At 40.5% G+C, this 17,614-nt stretch overlaps 1 protein-coding gene across 14 annotated transcripts in view; it reads left to right on the plus strand.

The window, feature by feature from the left end:
* Window positions 1-17,614, plus strand: part of SYNE1 (spectrin repeat containing nuclear envelope protein 1) — a 291,021-nt gene that overhangs the window by 232,102 nt on the left and 41,305 nt on the right. For 13 of the 14 annotated variants that reach the window (XM_082215153.1, XM_082215141.1, XM_082215140.1 and 10 more), the window contains 8 exons: window positions 604-751; window positions 2,963-3,057; window positions 5,516-5,750; window positions 6,952-7,146; window positions 7,601-7,726; window positions 8,211-8,366; window positions 10,597-10,755; window positions 11,071-11,237. In XM_082215153.1, coding sequence (XP_082071279.1) covers window positions 604-751; window positions 2,963-3,057; window positions 5,516-5,750; window positions 6,952-7,146; window positions 7,601-7,726; window positions 8,211-8,366; window positions 10,597-10,755; window positions 11,071-11,237 — 1,281 coding nt within the window. Of the gene's footprint in view, window positions 1-603; window positions 752-2,962; window positions 3,058-5,515; window positions 5,751-6,951; window positions 7,147-7,600; window positions 7,727-8,210; window positions 8,367-10,596; window positions 10,756-11,070; window positions 11,238-16,186; window positions 16,382-17,614 lie in introns of those variants that run through there. The other variant, XM_082215143.1, reaches the window with a different exon arrangement.

Raw genomic sequence — 17,614 nt, forward strand, 5'->3', positions numbered from 1 at the left:
GGGGGCAGCTGCAGCAGGCTGCAGCAGCCCTCCTCCCCCTGCCCCAGCTCAGCTAGTTCCTCTGCCTGCCAACTTTGGGGCCCTGCTTGAAGTGAGCAGGGGCACAACCCCATGTGTGTGTGCACACAGCGTTAGCACCCGTGGGAAGCTTGAGAAGACTCATTCCTGAAATTGCCCTCCTGTACCCACTTACCTGACAGTAATCTCCTGTACTTACTAGTGAATTATCTGAAACAGCAACAATGAGCGAATCACTTCATTTATTGAAACAGAGGTTGCTTTGCTAAATCAGTTCTTCCAAAATGAAGGTAGCTGTGGGTTTTTGTTTATGAACTAAAGGCACATTTTAAGTGGGGAAAACATATTCTTCTAACATTCAAACTAATGAAATAAGCAAGCAGAAATGTGTGTGTTTATTTACTGTGGTAGTTGTTTTAAATTAATTTTCATGTACGTACTTTTTCTTTTTAAAAAATACCCAGTATGAATAAATAAATAATCTCATTTAGGCCAAAGCGAAGTGAAATGGCTCCCTTAAGAACTGCTGTAAATTTGTTTTAGCAAGCTCTGAGGTGTTACTGAATCACTCTTTTATCCTTGCAGTAAGCTGCAATCCTTCATGCTGCAGCAACAGACCTTCCTAGAAAAATGTGAGACTTGGATGGAATTCTTGGTTCAGACGGAACAGAAATTGGCTGCTGAGATTTCAGGAAACTACCAACTTCTTTTGGAACAGCAGAGGGCGCACGAGGCAAGTTGTAATGAAAAAATGAGCAAACTGACAATCCAATCTGTGGCTGGATTGATCAGTGGTTTGTAGATTGCAACCACTGCAACCGTAAGCGTTTGTTGTTCAAGTGTTAGGTTTTGTCATCTTCCATACACCTTCTTCACTCATTCTGATTAACTGTGTTATATGTGAGCTGGAAGTCCATTGGTATCAGCCGTAGCAACTGCTGCGTGTGAACCACCCTAGGATCTACAGATATGAAGGGTGGTATATATAAATTTAATCAATAATAATGAAGAAGAAGAAGAATTTCTGCACAATGTACTGTGCAAGACGATTGTAGAGAGTGCTTAGTCTGAGTTCTACAACTAGAAGAGGGTACTTGAGTCAGGTGTTAATTTATTTGAAGTCTTACTTTGTCAAATGATTTTCATAGTTTGATTTGCTCAGTCCATTCCTCATCCACTATCATCTATCTATCATCTATCTATCATCTATCATCTATCTATATTTCATAAAATTTATATACTATTTGGTTGTAAAAACAAACTCAAAGCTGATTACAAAAAGCTAAAACAAGAAAATCAAGAAAAATCCACAACCATACTTTAAAACACACAAAAGTTAAAATGCTAAAACATATTACAAATTACTTCAAGTGTTTAAGCATCTGACTAGGCTTGTCTAAACATTCATGTTTTTAGCATGTGCCAAAAAGAGGTACAGTGAAGGCGCCGGCTTGATCTCAGCAGACAGGGAGTTCCAAAGTGCAGGAGCTGCCACACTAAATGACTGAGGACTTAGAAAGACAAATGGGTATTATATGGTACCTGTAGTTAGCCAGTTCCACCCATTGAGAGCCAGTTTCTACCACATTGAGAGCCAGTGTGGTGTAGTGGTTAAGCCAATTCTACCACATTGAGAGCTAGTGTGGTGTAGTGGTTAAGAGCGATAGACTCGTAATCTGGTGAACCGGGTTCGCGTCTCCGCTCCTCCACATGCAGCTGCTGGGTGACCTTGGGCCAGTCACACTTCTCTGAAGTCTCTCAGCCCCACTCACCTCACAGAGTGTTTGTTGTGGGGGAGGAAGGGAAAGGAGAATGTTAGCCGCTTTGAGACTCCTTCGGGTAGTGATAAAGCGGGATATCAAATCCAAACTCCTCCTCCTCTTCTTCATTGTAGCAGTCAAGTGGGCACATGTGGGGCAAGGCAATCTCCTAGATAAACTGGTCCCAAGTTGTTAAGGGTAAATATATTATGGGGTACATTACTTCCTTCAAATCCTTGTATCATCTATAGGAGATCTCATTTTGAGTATATATAAAAACTTCAGTTAAATAGATGGCTCTGTCTGAGTGTTATTTTTTTCCACAGGGTGACATTGGGAGTTGGGTTGTTGTCTCCTGTTGTCAGGTCATAGACTGAACTGGCAGATCTGTGGTTATTCATATGCAGGATCCTGGGATATTTATTTTTAAAGTGGGTGGGAGGGAAATAATGCCTCAGTAGGTCAGTAACTGAAGCCCTTGGTCATTTTTTAAAAATCTATCAGGCTAAACATGCTAATATATCATTACATATTCCGTCACCTGTAATGCGATTCTTCTGTCTCCATTTTTAAAGTCTTCCATTGTGGAAAGCTAACAGTGGAGCTTATTGCCACCAGAGGTCTCTAGGGAACAGGCTGTAAACATAACGAGGAATGCTCAGCCACGCTATCTTAAAAGTTGAAAAAGCAATGTGTTTGTTTGTGTTTAGAATACAGTATGCTTCCAGGGTTTTTCCCTTTAAAATGAAGTTTCTTCCCCCTGTTGTGTAACAAAAAATTAAACAAGCAAAAGGAAAATCTCTAGCAAACACTACTTGAAATGTGTTACAGTACTTATACATCATAGAAAGCAATATACTATCATTAATATAAAAACAGGATTAAAAATTTGGTGCTCTCAATTTTCATGGCATAGACCAAATAACTTGAAAATCACAAAAAAACCCAGACACTTTGATCCTGATTACTTAACGAGTCATCCAGGCTTTGGGAAACTGTACTTAGGTCAATTGGTACCAATAACCAGTTACTTTGTTTGTTTAGAGCAGTCTATTAAAAAAGCTGAATTCTAAGAATACTGACTAAGTGGAAAAATTGTTTTGGAGCCAAATGCTTCAGTGTCCTTAAGCTTATTTGACCCCCCCCCCTTTTTTTTCTTCTTTTTTAAACTTCTAACACGCTAGCTATTCCAAGCAGAGATGTTTAGTCGGCAGCAGATTTTACATTCCATCATCATGGATGGTCAGCACCTCCTTGAGCAAGGACAGGTGGATGACAGGTAAGAATGTGCAGAACTTGACTCTTTATAATTCGGCAGAATTTTTCTCTGTTCTCTGCTCTACTCAAAGTGTCAACCACATAAAGTGCAAAATTTGTTGGATTTTCTGAACACATGCCTCTGTGTTTTTTCCTCTGAAAAAGCAGTTGCTCGGTTAGCAGTAGGTCAGCACAGGACTGCTGGCATTTTGCACACACAAATGTGTACACACTAATTCCAGCTACACCACAGTTTCCATTCTGTTTTGCTGCACTGAAGCTTCCACAGCCAGCTGGTGGGTGGGCCGAAGGGTTTTGTTGTTGATTTGTTCCCCCTGCTTTCTTGTACAACCGTTTGGACATCCAGCTGCCAACTGTGTTCTTCTTCAAATGAAAGTTAAATTGGATAGTTCATTCAGAAGAATAGCCTGGGAAATTGTCCACAGCAGCAGATACAATATTCAGATTATTGTAGTATACCTAATGATAGCATTTCATTTTTCCTTCCAGTTTAATGGTATCCTTATTTGTGCTAACACAAATTGCCAGGAAAATAGGCTCCCCCCTGCCTTTTCCTAGAAGAACGTTCTTATAACCTTTACAACTAGAATACTAGAAGAGCCTTCTGGATCAGAATCCAGCCTCCATGGCCTGCAGAATGCCCCCAAGCAGAGTCTGAGCACATTAACACTCTTTGCACTTGGGATTCCCAGCAGCTAGTCTGTAGAGACATAGTACTTCCAACTGGAGGTAGTACACCCCCATGATAACTAGCAGCCATTGACAGACTTATCCTTCATGACATGGTCTAATCCTCTTTTAACACTGTCCAGTTTTGTGGCCATCACTATCTTCTCTGGTAGCAAATTCCAAAAGTTTAATTATTCATGAAGAAGTACTTCCTTTTGTCTGTCCTGACTTCCAGCATTGAGCTATATTGGGTGATCCCAGGTTCTAGTGGTGTGAAAGAGGGAGAAAAGCTTTGGGGGGTCCATTTTCTCCACACCATGCATAATTTAATTATTTTATATTCCTCTTACTCAACTGAAAAGCTCCCATTGGTGAAACCTTTCATCGCTTCTCGGCCTTTTGGCTAAGATCAAGTGTAGTCCATTGGTGAAACCTTTCCTCATAGGGGAGTTGCTTTCTTAAGGATGTTAGCTGGGTCCTGTGTGTTACCATTGTTGATCTAGTAGTCTGTCAGTAACACCTAGGGCTTTTTCTCTTGATACCACTGTTGGCCACAGTTCTTTGTATTCCGCTCCTGGAAAAAGTTAGTTCGGGCACAGTGATCTGAAATGGTATATTTTATTGTTGTAAGCTTCCATGGAACCTTATGGTAAAGGGTGAATAAGAAATAAAACAAAATAAATCTTCTACAGTGAAGACAGCTACAAATAATTTTTTTCCTCCTTTAGCATCCTTTTGGACTCCCTTTACAAAAGTCCAGTTGACTCTCTAATGAAGGTGAAGTTGGAATATGTGGGAGATGTAAATGCTGGGTTTAAGCTTCTTGGGCACTAGGAAAAAATATTAGGCAACAAAAGTTCTTCTTGAATGTTGCTTTTCTTTCTGAAGTAGTGCTATGCCATTATTTTTCTTCAGTTCATTATTGCGCTTTTTAAAAACTGAACTTTGTAAGAGATCACAGTCCGACCAACTTTTGTTTATCCCTCTTTTTCCTCCATCTTACTGATATGTACAAGCAGTTGTGTGCATTGCCAAGCAGCACAAAAAGGAATAAATTTCATCAAAATATTATTTTTCAGCTTGTGCTTTGTCAATGTACTTAGGTGGTTGTTCGTGTCAGTTACTCAGATGGAAAAATCAGAAGTGACCAGGAGGAACTGCTGGCTGCGGCAAACTTTGCATGTGTTGATTTCAAAAATTACTTTTGACATTCTTAACCTTCAGTCAGAAGGAAGATGGAGCAGAGTGAACCTAAAGAACAGTCACAGGGATGCTTTCATCTCTAGAGTGTTGAGGAAAATGCACTTCAGTAAAAATGTTTCTCATAGAAATACTCTGGTCTAGACAAAACATACAAGTGTTTATATGCTGATAAATACTTAAGCCAAGATGACTAAATTGCCATGTCTAGCAATAAAATGGAATATATGTATACAGGACATATCAGAAGCCTGGTGGAATTTTGCGGTCTTTATAATCTTACCCTTGAACTTTGTTTTTGTTTGCTCCTCATCTGCCCTCATTGATTCTTTCAAAGAAATTTGCAGATACTCTGTAGTATCACAACGAAACCTTAGAGACAAAGGTACTGGCTATTCCAGCTGCCTTAGCTTTAGCTCCTCTGATCACACCAGAAGTATGATAATAAGACCTTAGAATTGGAGCTCTGACATCAACCAGTTTTTGTTAAATTAAAGCATATCATGTTCACAGACACTACAGTTTTTGGAAGCTCTCTTGGTGCTGTTTGGCTGAATGAATCCTTCATTTTGTGCCCTTTCTTCTTATAGGGATGAGTTTAATCTGAAACTGGCCCTCCTCAGTAATCAGTGGCAAGGGGTGATTCGCAGAGCCCAGCAGAGGCGGGGCATAATTGACAGTCAGATTCGCCAGTGGCAACGCTACAGAGAGATGGCAGAGAAATTGCGCAAGTGGCTGGTGGAAGTGTCTGGTCAGACAGCAAGTGGGCTGGGCAATGTTCCTATACCACTGCAGCAGGCTAGAGCATTGCTGGATGAAATGCAGGTAAACCCTTGGCAGGCCCTTAAAGTTATAAAACTGGAATTAAGTGCAATTTTTGCTGTAAGTAAAAAGTGAATACATTCATCAGTTGTAGCCACAATTGGTATAAAATACATACAAAGGATATCATATAAAATATCAGCCTAGCATCTGGCTGATTCCCCATTAGCCATACCTAATTGCTGCTTATTCCCCAGATTTGCTGTGAATGGCTTGTTCCAGGTGCACTTCTTTGGTGTACATCTTTAGGGAGTCCTTGAACCTTAATGCTCACCAGCCAAATTCAAATCTTATATACAGATTCGTAGTGTAGATAGGTATGAAGTATTGGGAATTTGTAGTAACTGGGATAAAAGAAGACAATGAAAGGAGTCTCTCCTGCAGTTGTGCTGATAAACAGTAAAAGAAAAGGATAATAGCTCTAAAGTTTTGAAACTGAATATGGGGAAAGGGAAGGGAGGCACCAGACACTGTTTCTGAAGGGTAGCTGATGCTACAGCATTCCTATATTTCAGGCATCCCCAACCTTCAGCCCTCCAGATGTTTTGGACTACAATTCCCATCATCCCTGTCCACTGGTCCTGTTAGCTATGGATAATGGGAGTTGTAGGCCAAAACATCTGGAGGGCCGCAGGTTGGGGATGCCTGCTGTATTTTGTAAGTGCTGTATGAGAGAAACTGGGAAACCGATGTAAATTGCTGAGCATTTTAAGGAAGAATGAAATGTAATTTTTTTTAAAAAAGGCTTTGCACATATTTTGGTAACACGTTTTCTAACTATCATTTTCAATATATGGGGTGGCCTCCCAGTAGTAGGAGGCATGTGTGTAGAGGGATAAAAGATAGAGGGGGAAGAGAGTTATTTTGGGAAAGATACAGAGAAAAATGAAAAGGATTCATAAAAAAAAGAGAAGGGAGAGCAGAAAAGAAAGAGAGAGGAAAGAGAAAATAGGCTATTTTCCCCCTTTCTCCCATGCCCTGAGGAACAGCACATGAAATTGTTGGTAGGTGCCTCTTTATTGTAGATACTACTAGTTCTTTCTTTGACATAAGGCAGGTAACTATTGCAAAAAAAAATCTTCTTTAGATAAAAAGAATAAGAGTACTTATAATAGTTTGGGATTTACAGTAGTTCTGATCCATCAAAGAAAGTATTGTGAAAAAAACCAGAATGATGCTAGAAGAATGTCACTGGTCTTCACAGCTTAAAGAAAAAGTTCTCCTTCGCCAGCAAGGAAGCTACATCTTAACAGTGGAAGGAGGGAAGCAGCTGTTACTCTGTGCTGATGGTGAGACAGAAACATCCCTACAGTCTGAACTTTCAGAAATCCAGGAGTGCTGGAAATTGGCTAGCCTCAAACTTGAGGAACAGAAGAAACAGCTTACATTCTTGTTAAAAGTAAGTTTACTTAATGAATTCACCACTTCAAATAATGCTGTTTTATTATGCCTCTGTGAGAAAGACAAAGTCACTGACCCCAGCTCTGTCCATGTCTCTCTTCATAACTGCCTTCTCATATCAGGGGTTTGGGACCTGTGGCTTTTCAGGTGTTGCTGGACTACAACTCATCATCCCTGCTCATGTTGGCTGAGGTGGATGAGAGTTGGGAGTCCAGCAACAGCTAGAGGAACCCATGTCCCCCAGCCTTGCATTATATAATGAGAACAAGATCTCATCTCTACTTTTCATGATTCTTTGCAAACTAGTTAAAACACTTGGAGTAACTTTGAGGAAGCATTGGCCAATTGCATCACCCTTTTCTTTTCTTTTTTGCATATTCTCTGTATTCTTTCCTTGCCCGGATTCTGAAAATTACATTCATATTGTCGTTCCCCACACCCTCTCCCCTCAGGACTGGGAGAAATGTGAAAAAGGCATAGCAGATTCTCTGGAAAAGTTAAAATCATTCAAGAAGAAGCTCTCCCAGCCACTGCCAGACCATCATGATGAACTCCACACAGAACAGATTCGTTGTAAGGTAAAAACACTCCTGCATAAGGGACTCTGGCCCCAAAGGAGATGCTATATAACTGCAATGGCATAAAAGTGGCTGCGGCAACCATTGTTCAGAAAATGAGGCAGACTAGCCTATCCTGCTGGGCCACAGAGTCAAACCAGATTGGGGGGGGGGGCTTGATCAGATGTCCCAACATCTCAAGTTTTGCTTAAAATCAGGCCTTTAGAAGGGCTCCAGTTTTGATCAGATCAACTGTGCTGGGGGAAGGATGTTTCAAAGCCAGAATGTTTGAATTGAGCCAAAGAACCAGAACCCAGATACTTGTTTTTTGCTGCTATTCTTTAGGATAGGAAGCTTTTGATAACTATTTTTATTTAATTATAATGATTTAATGTTAGAAGAGAGTTTCTCTTCTATAGTACTGCACAGAATCACCAAAAGCAAATAATAAAGGTGTATTTCTCAAATATTCCAATGCCTTATAGAATTTCTTCTTCCAATCCAGGAGCTAGAGAGTGCTGCTGAGGGGTGGACAGACGATCTTGCCCACCTAGCTCTGCTGAAGGAGACTCTGTCCTCTTTTATCAGTGCAGATGATATATCAGTTCTCAATGAGCGCATTGAACTACTGCACAGACAATGGGAAGAACTGTGTCACCAGGTAAAATAGTATAATTCATGGGGGGGTGGGGGGCATTCACCATTAGGTTGCACCAAACCTTTAGGTCAGAGCAGAGAACCAGTGTGGTGTAACATCTGGAGTGTTGAGTTTAGATGTGGGAAATTTGGGTTAGAATTTCCTGCTCAACAATGAAGCTCTCTTGAGCAGCCTTGATACAGCTCCAGGAGCTGCTTGAAGGAAAGTTGGTGTGTATATGTGTAATAAAGAGACATAGTCCCATTGGCTGCAAAGCTTATGGGGTTGTCTTAGTCACAAATGGAGCTCTGTTGGGACTCTTTGTATGGACTTCTGTGAATAGACAGTAGACTTTCGTTGATATTGAATCTCAGCTACATGTGCCTGCTCCCCACCCGTTCCCTTTCTTTGTGTTTGTGTATCTGTAATTCTGTTTTGTATAATAGTCTATTGAAATTGTTCAAAAATAAATGTATAAATTGGGGACGGGGAATACAAATGGGGCTTCCATATGATACTGCTTTTGTTATAGAAAGGTCTGAATGCATGAACAGCATGCATAACAATTGTAGGATTAGTTTCAATTTTGAGTAGAAAACAGCATCATTTAAAAATAATAATAACAAACCCTCTTAAACCAGTAAGCAACTTCCAGTGCAATATGAGAACCAGTAAGAAGTTACAGACAGTTGCACCAGCCCAGGAAGCCCCTAACTTTATTCATTCAATTAGAAGAAGTAAGGATTGACATGCTACAAACTTAGACTTACCAGCCTTTTGCCATCTGATGGTTACACTGTGCGCTAGAGGAGAATTTACAAGCAAGGTTGCTAGAACCACACTTTTGCTAATGCTAGTGTGTGGAGAACCGCAAAAGGAAATGGGGTATCATTTCATCTCAGCTTAAAATACACAAAAACGGGGGCCTGCTGCAGTCATTTTATGAAGTGTTCACTTCCTCAGTGGAGAAGCTTATGTAAACTCAGAAGGAGCTGCACTTATAGAAAAGATGAAACAGCTGCAGTAAGTAGGATGCCGTTAGATTGTAGTCATACAATTGTCTTGAAAAATAGCAGGGCATTTTCTCTCAAGATCTTCTTGAATCTTCCCAATCTTCCTTTAGTCTACATTTTAAGATCAAAACAGAGTACTTATGATTTCATACGCAAGGGTCATCTTGTTAAACCAGACACCTATTATTTTCCTGCTGTACTATCTCCCCAAGACTTACTGCTTATTGCTTTTTTGATGTCATCCTTCATGTCTTTAGGTATGTTGGCTAGAAAAGGACAAGCAAATCCATGGGACTTGTGGCTTGTGGGCATATTACTTGTATATAATCTGGTGCCAATAGTGGCCATATTTATGGATTGAGTTGCCAATTTACTTGCATGGCTTTTATTTTTAAAATGCCTGTTGGGCAAATATAGATTAAATTATTAGTGTGAGCAGTAAAAGTATTTCAGTCTAGATCTGCAGTGACTTAAAGTTTTCCTCAGGTCTCATTTCATGATGAAGTCTTCCTCACATGCTAAATGTTAAGATAATTTTTGTTCCCCCCCAAAAAAAATTTAAAGTATGAATTCAAATAGCAACTCTCTGTTTCATATTAATTCAAGGCAAACCTAGACTGGCCTCCTATATTTATTTATTTTTATGTATGCATGTGTGTGTTTGAAGAAAAAATATATACCAGTTAATTAAAACAATCTCCAAGCAGTGTACATAAAACAATATAAAATCAGCAAATGTAAAATAAAACCCATGTATACATAACTAATTTATGTGTCTGGGTTGGATTACTGAAATCATTTTATTTTATTTTAGCAGGCATCTAAAACAGTATAGCAAGGGTGCCTGCCTAATGTCAATAAGCAGGGAGTACCAAGGCCTTGCTGCTGCCACACAGAAATATTGACTTGTAGGAAGGTTCTAGGACACCCTTTCAGCTTATATGGGGATGTCCTCACCTCAACACACCTAGGACAGTAGAACAGAGCCTGTGCATAATACTGAAGACTACAGTTCATCTTTGTGTGACCTCCAGTATTTGAAAATGCCTTCCTGACTTAAATGGGATTTGATCCAGAAGTATCCTGAGATTAACCATGATCATTAAGCTGTTAAAGGAGTCGTGAAAGGTTTTGTCTGCACTTCTCTCTTCAGTGCAGAAACACCTGTACGGCAGCTCAAGGACTCTGTTTTTGTCACAGTGTGATTTTATTTATTTATTTCCTTCTACAAATTTTTAAAGGTTTCCTTGAGACGGCAGCAGGTGAGTGAGAGACTGAATGAGTGGGCAGTCTTCAGTGAGAAGAACAAGGAGCTCTGTGAATGGTTGACACAAATGGAGAGTAAAGTTTCCCAGAATGGAGATATCCTCATTGAAGAAATGATAGAAAAACTCAAAAAGGTACAGTGCTTCTGAATTTCTTTTGTAGACCTTTCTTCAAACATTCTCAGTTTAGACAGTTACATTAAGCTAGGTAAGCCCTTGGAAATAATCTAGTGTAATAATTTGTGTCTGTATTTCATTCTTATTATGTCATTATGTCATTGCTGCTAGGTAAGCAATAGGAAGGAACATTGTTTTTAGCTACTGTATGATTTAAATGTTCTGCAAGGCTTTGTTGAAACAAGCATTAAAAAGTACCTGTTTTTTATAGTCTTCAGCTGGAGGGTGTTGTGAATAAGCTTTATGATCTCTCTCAATCCCTCTGTCATCCAGGATTATCAAGATGAAATTGCGGTCGCTCAAGAGAATAAAGTCCAGCTCCAGCAAATGGGAGAGCGACTTGCTAAAGCAAGCCATGAAAGCAAAGCTTTGGAGATTGAGTACAAACTTGGCAAGGTCAATGACAGATGGCAGCATCTTCTGGATCTCATTGCAGCCAGGTAAATGCTGCTTGTGTTGATGATCATCACAGCAGGCTAAACACAAAGTTGAAGCTTTACCTTAACCAACCATCAGCCTTCTTACTTACTGTCCTTCTTTCTTGGCATTTATTCTTCATGATCCATAGTACCTGACCTATAATGTCTGTGTTTGTTTTGAAATTTGATACTGGCGCTCAACCTATAACTGCGTGTATTGTAAGGGTATCTAGGCTGCTTTCAGGCTGTGGCTTTTTTGCAGGTATGATTCAACTGTATACCTGCAAATTTAGGTTACACAGTTCAAGTGCATCTGGGGCTCTTATGTAACAACCCCTGCCCCCCCCCAAAAAATATTTTTTGTGGGTAAAAAAATAAATAAACACAAGAGTGCAGAATCAATCTGCAGTGAGCGTTTATTTTCAAAATGAAACCAGTTTCTCAAGAAGTGCTTTTAGAGACAAAACACTACATCTATTTTTTATTTGTTTATTGCATTTCTATACCACCTTTATATTCCAAGGATCTCAAGGTGGTGCACACGGTTCTTCTCTTCCCCATTTCATCCTCACAACAATCGTGTGAGGCAGGATAGGCTAAGAGATGGTGACCGTGACTGGCCCAAGGTCACCCAGGGAATTTCATGGTGGAGTGGGAATTCGGACCCTGCTCTCCCAGGTCTTATTCCAACACTCTAACCATTACACCACACTAGATTTAGATGGTGTGTATGACCGCATAGGGGGAAAAAACAAGTACTCAGTCTTCATTGATTCTAGAATGAAAAGTGTGTATGCAGCTAGAGTCAGCAGCCTGGCCGTCATTGCTCTGAATCTTTGCCCTATGCTGTGCGAAACTCTGTAAGGTGTAGCCAGCCTTTCTCAAACTGGTGCCCTCCACATGTTTTGGACTCCTATGCCCATCAGCCCCAGTCAGCATGGCCCAACAGGCAGGGATCATAGAATCATAGAATTGTTGAGTTGGAAGGGACCCTGAGGATCATCTAGTCCAACCCCCTGCAATGCAGGAATATGGAACTGTCCCATACGGGGATCAAACCTGCAACCTTGGCATTGTCAGTATCACACTCTAACCAGCTGAGCTGAGCTATCCAACCGACAGTAATGATGGGAGTTTGTCCAAAACTTTTAGAGGGCAACTGGTTGGTAAAGTCTACTCTAGCCATTGTGGCCACTTTTACACCATTTACTCTCCTGTAAAGGTTTGGATTTTTCAAAGCAGATGCCAAGACACAGACATTAGTCTCATTATAACAGGAAGTGGTATTTCTTACAACACCTGTTTGGCTCCTCAGGATGTGGTTTTATAGAAAACAGTAGACCTAGAGCTGTACATGCATTCTGAAACCATTTTTGTTTATTTTGTACAAATGGTTTGCAGAACAGTGTCTCCAAATTTATCAATCCTATAAAGAGCAGTAGCTGGCCACTCAGTAAGTCCAAAGGCCATTTTTACACACACACACACACACACACACACACACACACACACACTATCCTGCTTAGAATGCTTTCTAATGCATTCCTAATTTAACTAAATGAGTTGCTTCTATTTGGGTTCTGCTGCTTCCTCTCAAACCTCCCAAATGTTTTGCTCGATTTCAACTGTGTCATTACAGTTCAGCAGTTCATAGAACACTGATCTGCTTTCATGAAGTCCTCAATGGTGGCTGCACCATTTTGTCAGGCCAGGGAGGCAGCTTCTCCCTCATTGCACCTTTACTGTCCATTTCCCCAGGTCAAGGAGGCTGGAGTTTAGATGAGAGCTGTTGCCTCATCAGTGAAGCAGCTCAGACTGGGAGCTTATGCAGGCACTGGAGGCTCCCCTCCTTCCAAAGCAGGTGTTTCCATGTGCTTGTCCCTCCTCCTGAGTAGCTCTGAAGTGCCTGCTGGTTGGTTGGAGCAGGGGTATCTGGATCCTTTGGCTCTTTGGGAACACTGCTGGAGGGTACTGTTCTTTTTGTTGCCCCCAAGTACAGGCTTTATGTCACCTCATGAGAATGAATGATAGCCATTCATGCCTAGAAGGAAAAAGCAAAGACAAAATGCAGTGGAGCTAATCCTATTTAGGTATATAAAGCATATCTTGTCTTTCTCAGCTATGCCCCACATTAAAACCTGGTTATTTTGTGTCATGGAACTTTTTAGGAAACTCTCTAAGCCAGCCTAAATCTCTGTGCCATGCTCCTTCACTGGGCAGTTTGCCCTAAGCAACCATCTATGGACCTAGAGAAGTTCTGTTTTTTTGTACCATGTATATATATATTTAAATTCCATTTCATAAGGAGCCTAACTTCAACATCTGGGGTGGGGAGGAACGAGATGGTTAGAGGCACTGCAACATGTATCTCTCTCCAAATATACATGGCAATTGGTCTTTTTCACTTCTAACGTGCTAGAGGGCAAGTTAGTGGTGGTGGTGGAGAATTGCAGCTGGGGAGAGAAGGCTTAAGCCCCACCTAGCACTGGCTATTACCCATCCTCCCCGCCACTCTGAGGTGCCTTGTATTTTCTTTTTAGAATCCTTGGCATAATTGCTAATCACATAATCATTGCAACATGTAGTAAGGCCCTAAGCTTTAGAGTCCTGTTGCCAGATCTTGTGGCAGTAATTAGATGCTTTCCTTTGTTTATTTTGAAGCTGCTGCCAGTTTCTTTGTGTGGTCTCCACTCCTAGCGCTATGAGAGAGGGTTTGTATCTCTTTGAACACGTTCTCGATATCCCATGCAACTTTGCAAACCTTTATCATGCAACCGTTCAATAATATTTTCTCTACGCTCATCTTTGCCATCTAACCCGTCCTTATAAGGAACCTATTGCAGTGCAACAAATGGGTTGTTTTGATTCCCTTCCCCCTCACCTTTTTGAGCAGGGGCAAGGAACCTCAGACTCGGGGGCTGAACAAGGCCACCCAGACCTCTTTATCTGGCCTTTGAGACTCTTCCCAGGCCCTTCACCAGCCTTCCTCAAATTCTTTTGCCTGGTCTGGAATGTGTCCTTGGACTGTGATAAGGCCTATCGCTTGCCTGGGTAGAGAAGTGTGTTTCTGTGTTCCGCTTTCTCATGGCTTGGATGTAGTCTACTGCACAAGGTGAAGGTCACATCTGTTGCTCCACTCACTTTTGCCTCCAGACGTTCCCACCACTGGCATGAGGGTGTTGTGGTCCTTGGGCTCAGAAAGCTTTCCCATGCCTGTGTTACGATATCTGTTTTTGAATCCCATCAGGTTATTTCACCTGTCTCCTCTTTCCTTGATTACCTGTATTTATATAGCAGTACACCTGCCTATGGAGATTAGTATCATACTGCCCCTTTACGGATATTCCCAGGTTGATAACAACCTTCATCCTTTGATTTTAATGGGAGTTGTGGGCCAAAAACATCTGGAGGGCCAAGGTTGAGGAAGTCTGTTTCAGAGGGTTGGCATCCCCTTTGGAACAGGGTGGGAGATGGCACAGGGAGCTGCAGGAGGGAGGAGAGGTCAGCAAAAAGTGCCTCCCTCCCCAGTCCCAAGATTGAATCCATTGCTGGATCAAATAGACTTCCATTTGTGGAGGATAAAACCCAATACAATATTGGCTACTGAAATTGGATCAGCTCACTGACTCTGAATATTGGGATTCTAGGTGATGAAAGGTGGTGTATAAAAATAAACAATTCCTCATAGTAAATTTTATTTTCAATTCCTTTCGTTGCAATTGCTAACATTTTTCCTTATTAATAATATGGTCTGCACATGCACCTATTCTGGCTGGGGATGTACAACTTTCCATCCCGAAAAAGGTGGAAGGTTTCCCCCCAAAAGCACTTGAGAAGTACCCATTCAATTCCTGTCTCCCATTTTCCCCTCCTGCCCTGAATGCAGAAGTGCTCACCTTTGGCAAAGCAGAGTGAAAAGCAAAGAAGGCAGTGGATGGAACATAGGAACCTGCCTTAGATGGAATCAGATCACTGTTCCATCTAGCCCAAAATTGTCTTCAATGCTGCATTCAGGTGCATAGCCTTAACCTCAACACTGCCGCCCTCCAGGTAAACAGCAGCAACATCGCTGCTAGGAGGCTGTTGCTTCGGCTCCACCGTACCAGGTGATCTGTTCTTCCACGCAGCACCCCTATAAATCATTCACTTTTCGTTTTAAAACTTCTTTCTTTGATATCACAGGAATCAATCAATAAGAATCAGCTATTTTAACATTTCAAACTTATTTCCCGGTTCAAATGAATATACTATTTCTAAAACCACCTTGTAATTCATTTGGTTGATTGGGTAGATAAAAATACATTCAGTAAAAGTAAATAAATTTACTATGATTTCCCTCCCCCACAAAATAGTGTCCATGTCTATCATTTTAAAACACATTTTAAATTCCCTTGCTGTCAGTATAAGTGTTACATGTGTGCTTGTGTGCCTCTCCTTAATACCAATGAGACTTGCTTCACCATGGCTGGTTTGTGCCCAAGTTTATTGATACTCATTCTTGGGGTGGGTGGGTTGCATAAAATCATTAAACAAGGAACGTGCTCAGTGCCAATTTCTTTTGTATCTTTACTCAAGCTGTAGTAATCTTAAACTTATTCTGAACTTAAACTTTTTCTCTTTTCCTTTCTCTTTTCATTTGTTTAATCCCTTGCCTCTTATAGTCCAGTAGGGATTCTGTCTCTTATAAAAAGAAATCACCCCAATATTACCCATAAAAACAAGGAAAGAAACACACAAGCCTCTGCTTTGTTTACAATAACCGGGCACATTTTCTCCTGGACTCTTGGACAGTTGAGTCTACAACTGTTCAGAGTCTGCAGTGGAGCCTTCCCCCCCTTCCCTCCCCCATTCGTGGCCTACATTCCAGGAGATCACCCTGGCACATGTTGATGAATGTAAGTTTTATTTAGAAACATGACCACTTGTCACTGCTTGGGCTCATATTATCAGGCAGTGAGTTACTAACATTTGTTGGGAGTGTGAGCGTTTTGTGTGTGCACATGGTGCTCTGTGTGGCACACTCTTGAGAAGATTTTGGACTGAATGTTCTTAATTTTTGTGCTGGAAAGCTTAATGCTGGTGTTGGTGGATTTATGGGCCGTGAAGATGGCAGATGACCGCAGTGTGGATTCAGACCTCCCTGATTGCAATTGCGATGTGACAAGGCATGTGAACATTTTGATTCATTATTATTTTTTTCTTTTATGTGTTTCTTTTCCTATTTTAGACCTTTTCCATGTTGAGTAGGTGACTAAATGGGAGCTAAGCGCTGATAAACAGATCCTTACATTTTATAAAGCACAAATCTTTGCAGTTCTGGAATGAGCAAAATGAACTGGAAACAACCACCCTGCTCATCGGAGTGACTTGCTCAGTGAAACCGTACACCTAGTTTTACTGCCAGTTAAATGCAGGATCACAAACTACACATGAGCCATAGCAGAAAATGCATTTGACTTCACAGTCTTCCATGTGCTGTAAAGAAGGCACAGAAAAGGGCAGGCATGGAGACTGGTTTTACAGAAGTATTTCAAGCAGGATATACGCTCTGATCCTTGCTATCAGCATTCTGAATTTATCTTAAACCACCAAAGACACTCTAAATATTACCAGCAAGCTATACATAGCATTTTATGTGTTACTTATTTCCTAAGAGAATGTTATTATAAGTGAACCTGTATCAGAGCTGCAATACGGCTTTCTCAGTCACTAGGAAATAGATTTATTTTCTTCTTCAATGCTTTAAGTTCTAGATATATAGTTATATTTTCTGAATCCAACTTGCTTTTTTTCTAAAGATCTTAAGATCTGTATAGTTATACCTTGAAGAATTGAAATAAAGCTGGGGGGGAATCTGAAAAAACCTTACACTTCTTTTTTTAAAAAATTAAAAAAACCATTACAAGTTATTATTAGAAGCCAGCTGTCCGGCTTAATCATGATTCTATGACTTCATGATACAGTGTAGTGTACTTGAATAATAGTAAATGCATGTTCAGTATAAAAATACTTTAAGACATGTATTCGTCTAAAAAGAAATATCATAATGTTTAATGGTACCAAAAAAAATTCCCCACACATACATTCTTAAAATGATATAAAAATGCCAGATTACTTAGGATTTAAACTAGTTATTGCAATGAAAATATAATGTTACTTTTAAAGTTACAGATATTTGTTAATGAAGAATAATGACCCTGGACAATTAGATTAGAAAGTGAGCAAGGTCAAATGGTTAAGATGTGGGCTGTAAGGAATGTACAGCAAGTCACAGGGGACTTACTGTACTTGTGTATCAGGCTTGCTAAATGTATATAACCTTGGTTAAACCTATCATGTGATGATTTCAAGCTGCTATTTTGAACATGAGCTCTCTGAATCAAGAGAAAGGACTTAGA

This window comes from Podarcis vaucheri (genome assembly GCF_965113315.1).
Source record: "Podarcis vaucheri genome assembly, chromosome: 3".
In the NCBI taxonomy this organism is placed as follows: Eukaryota; Metazoa; Chordata; class Lepidosauria; order Squamata; family Lacertidae; genus Podarcis; species Podarcis vaucheri.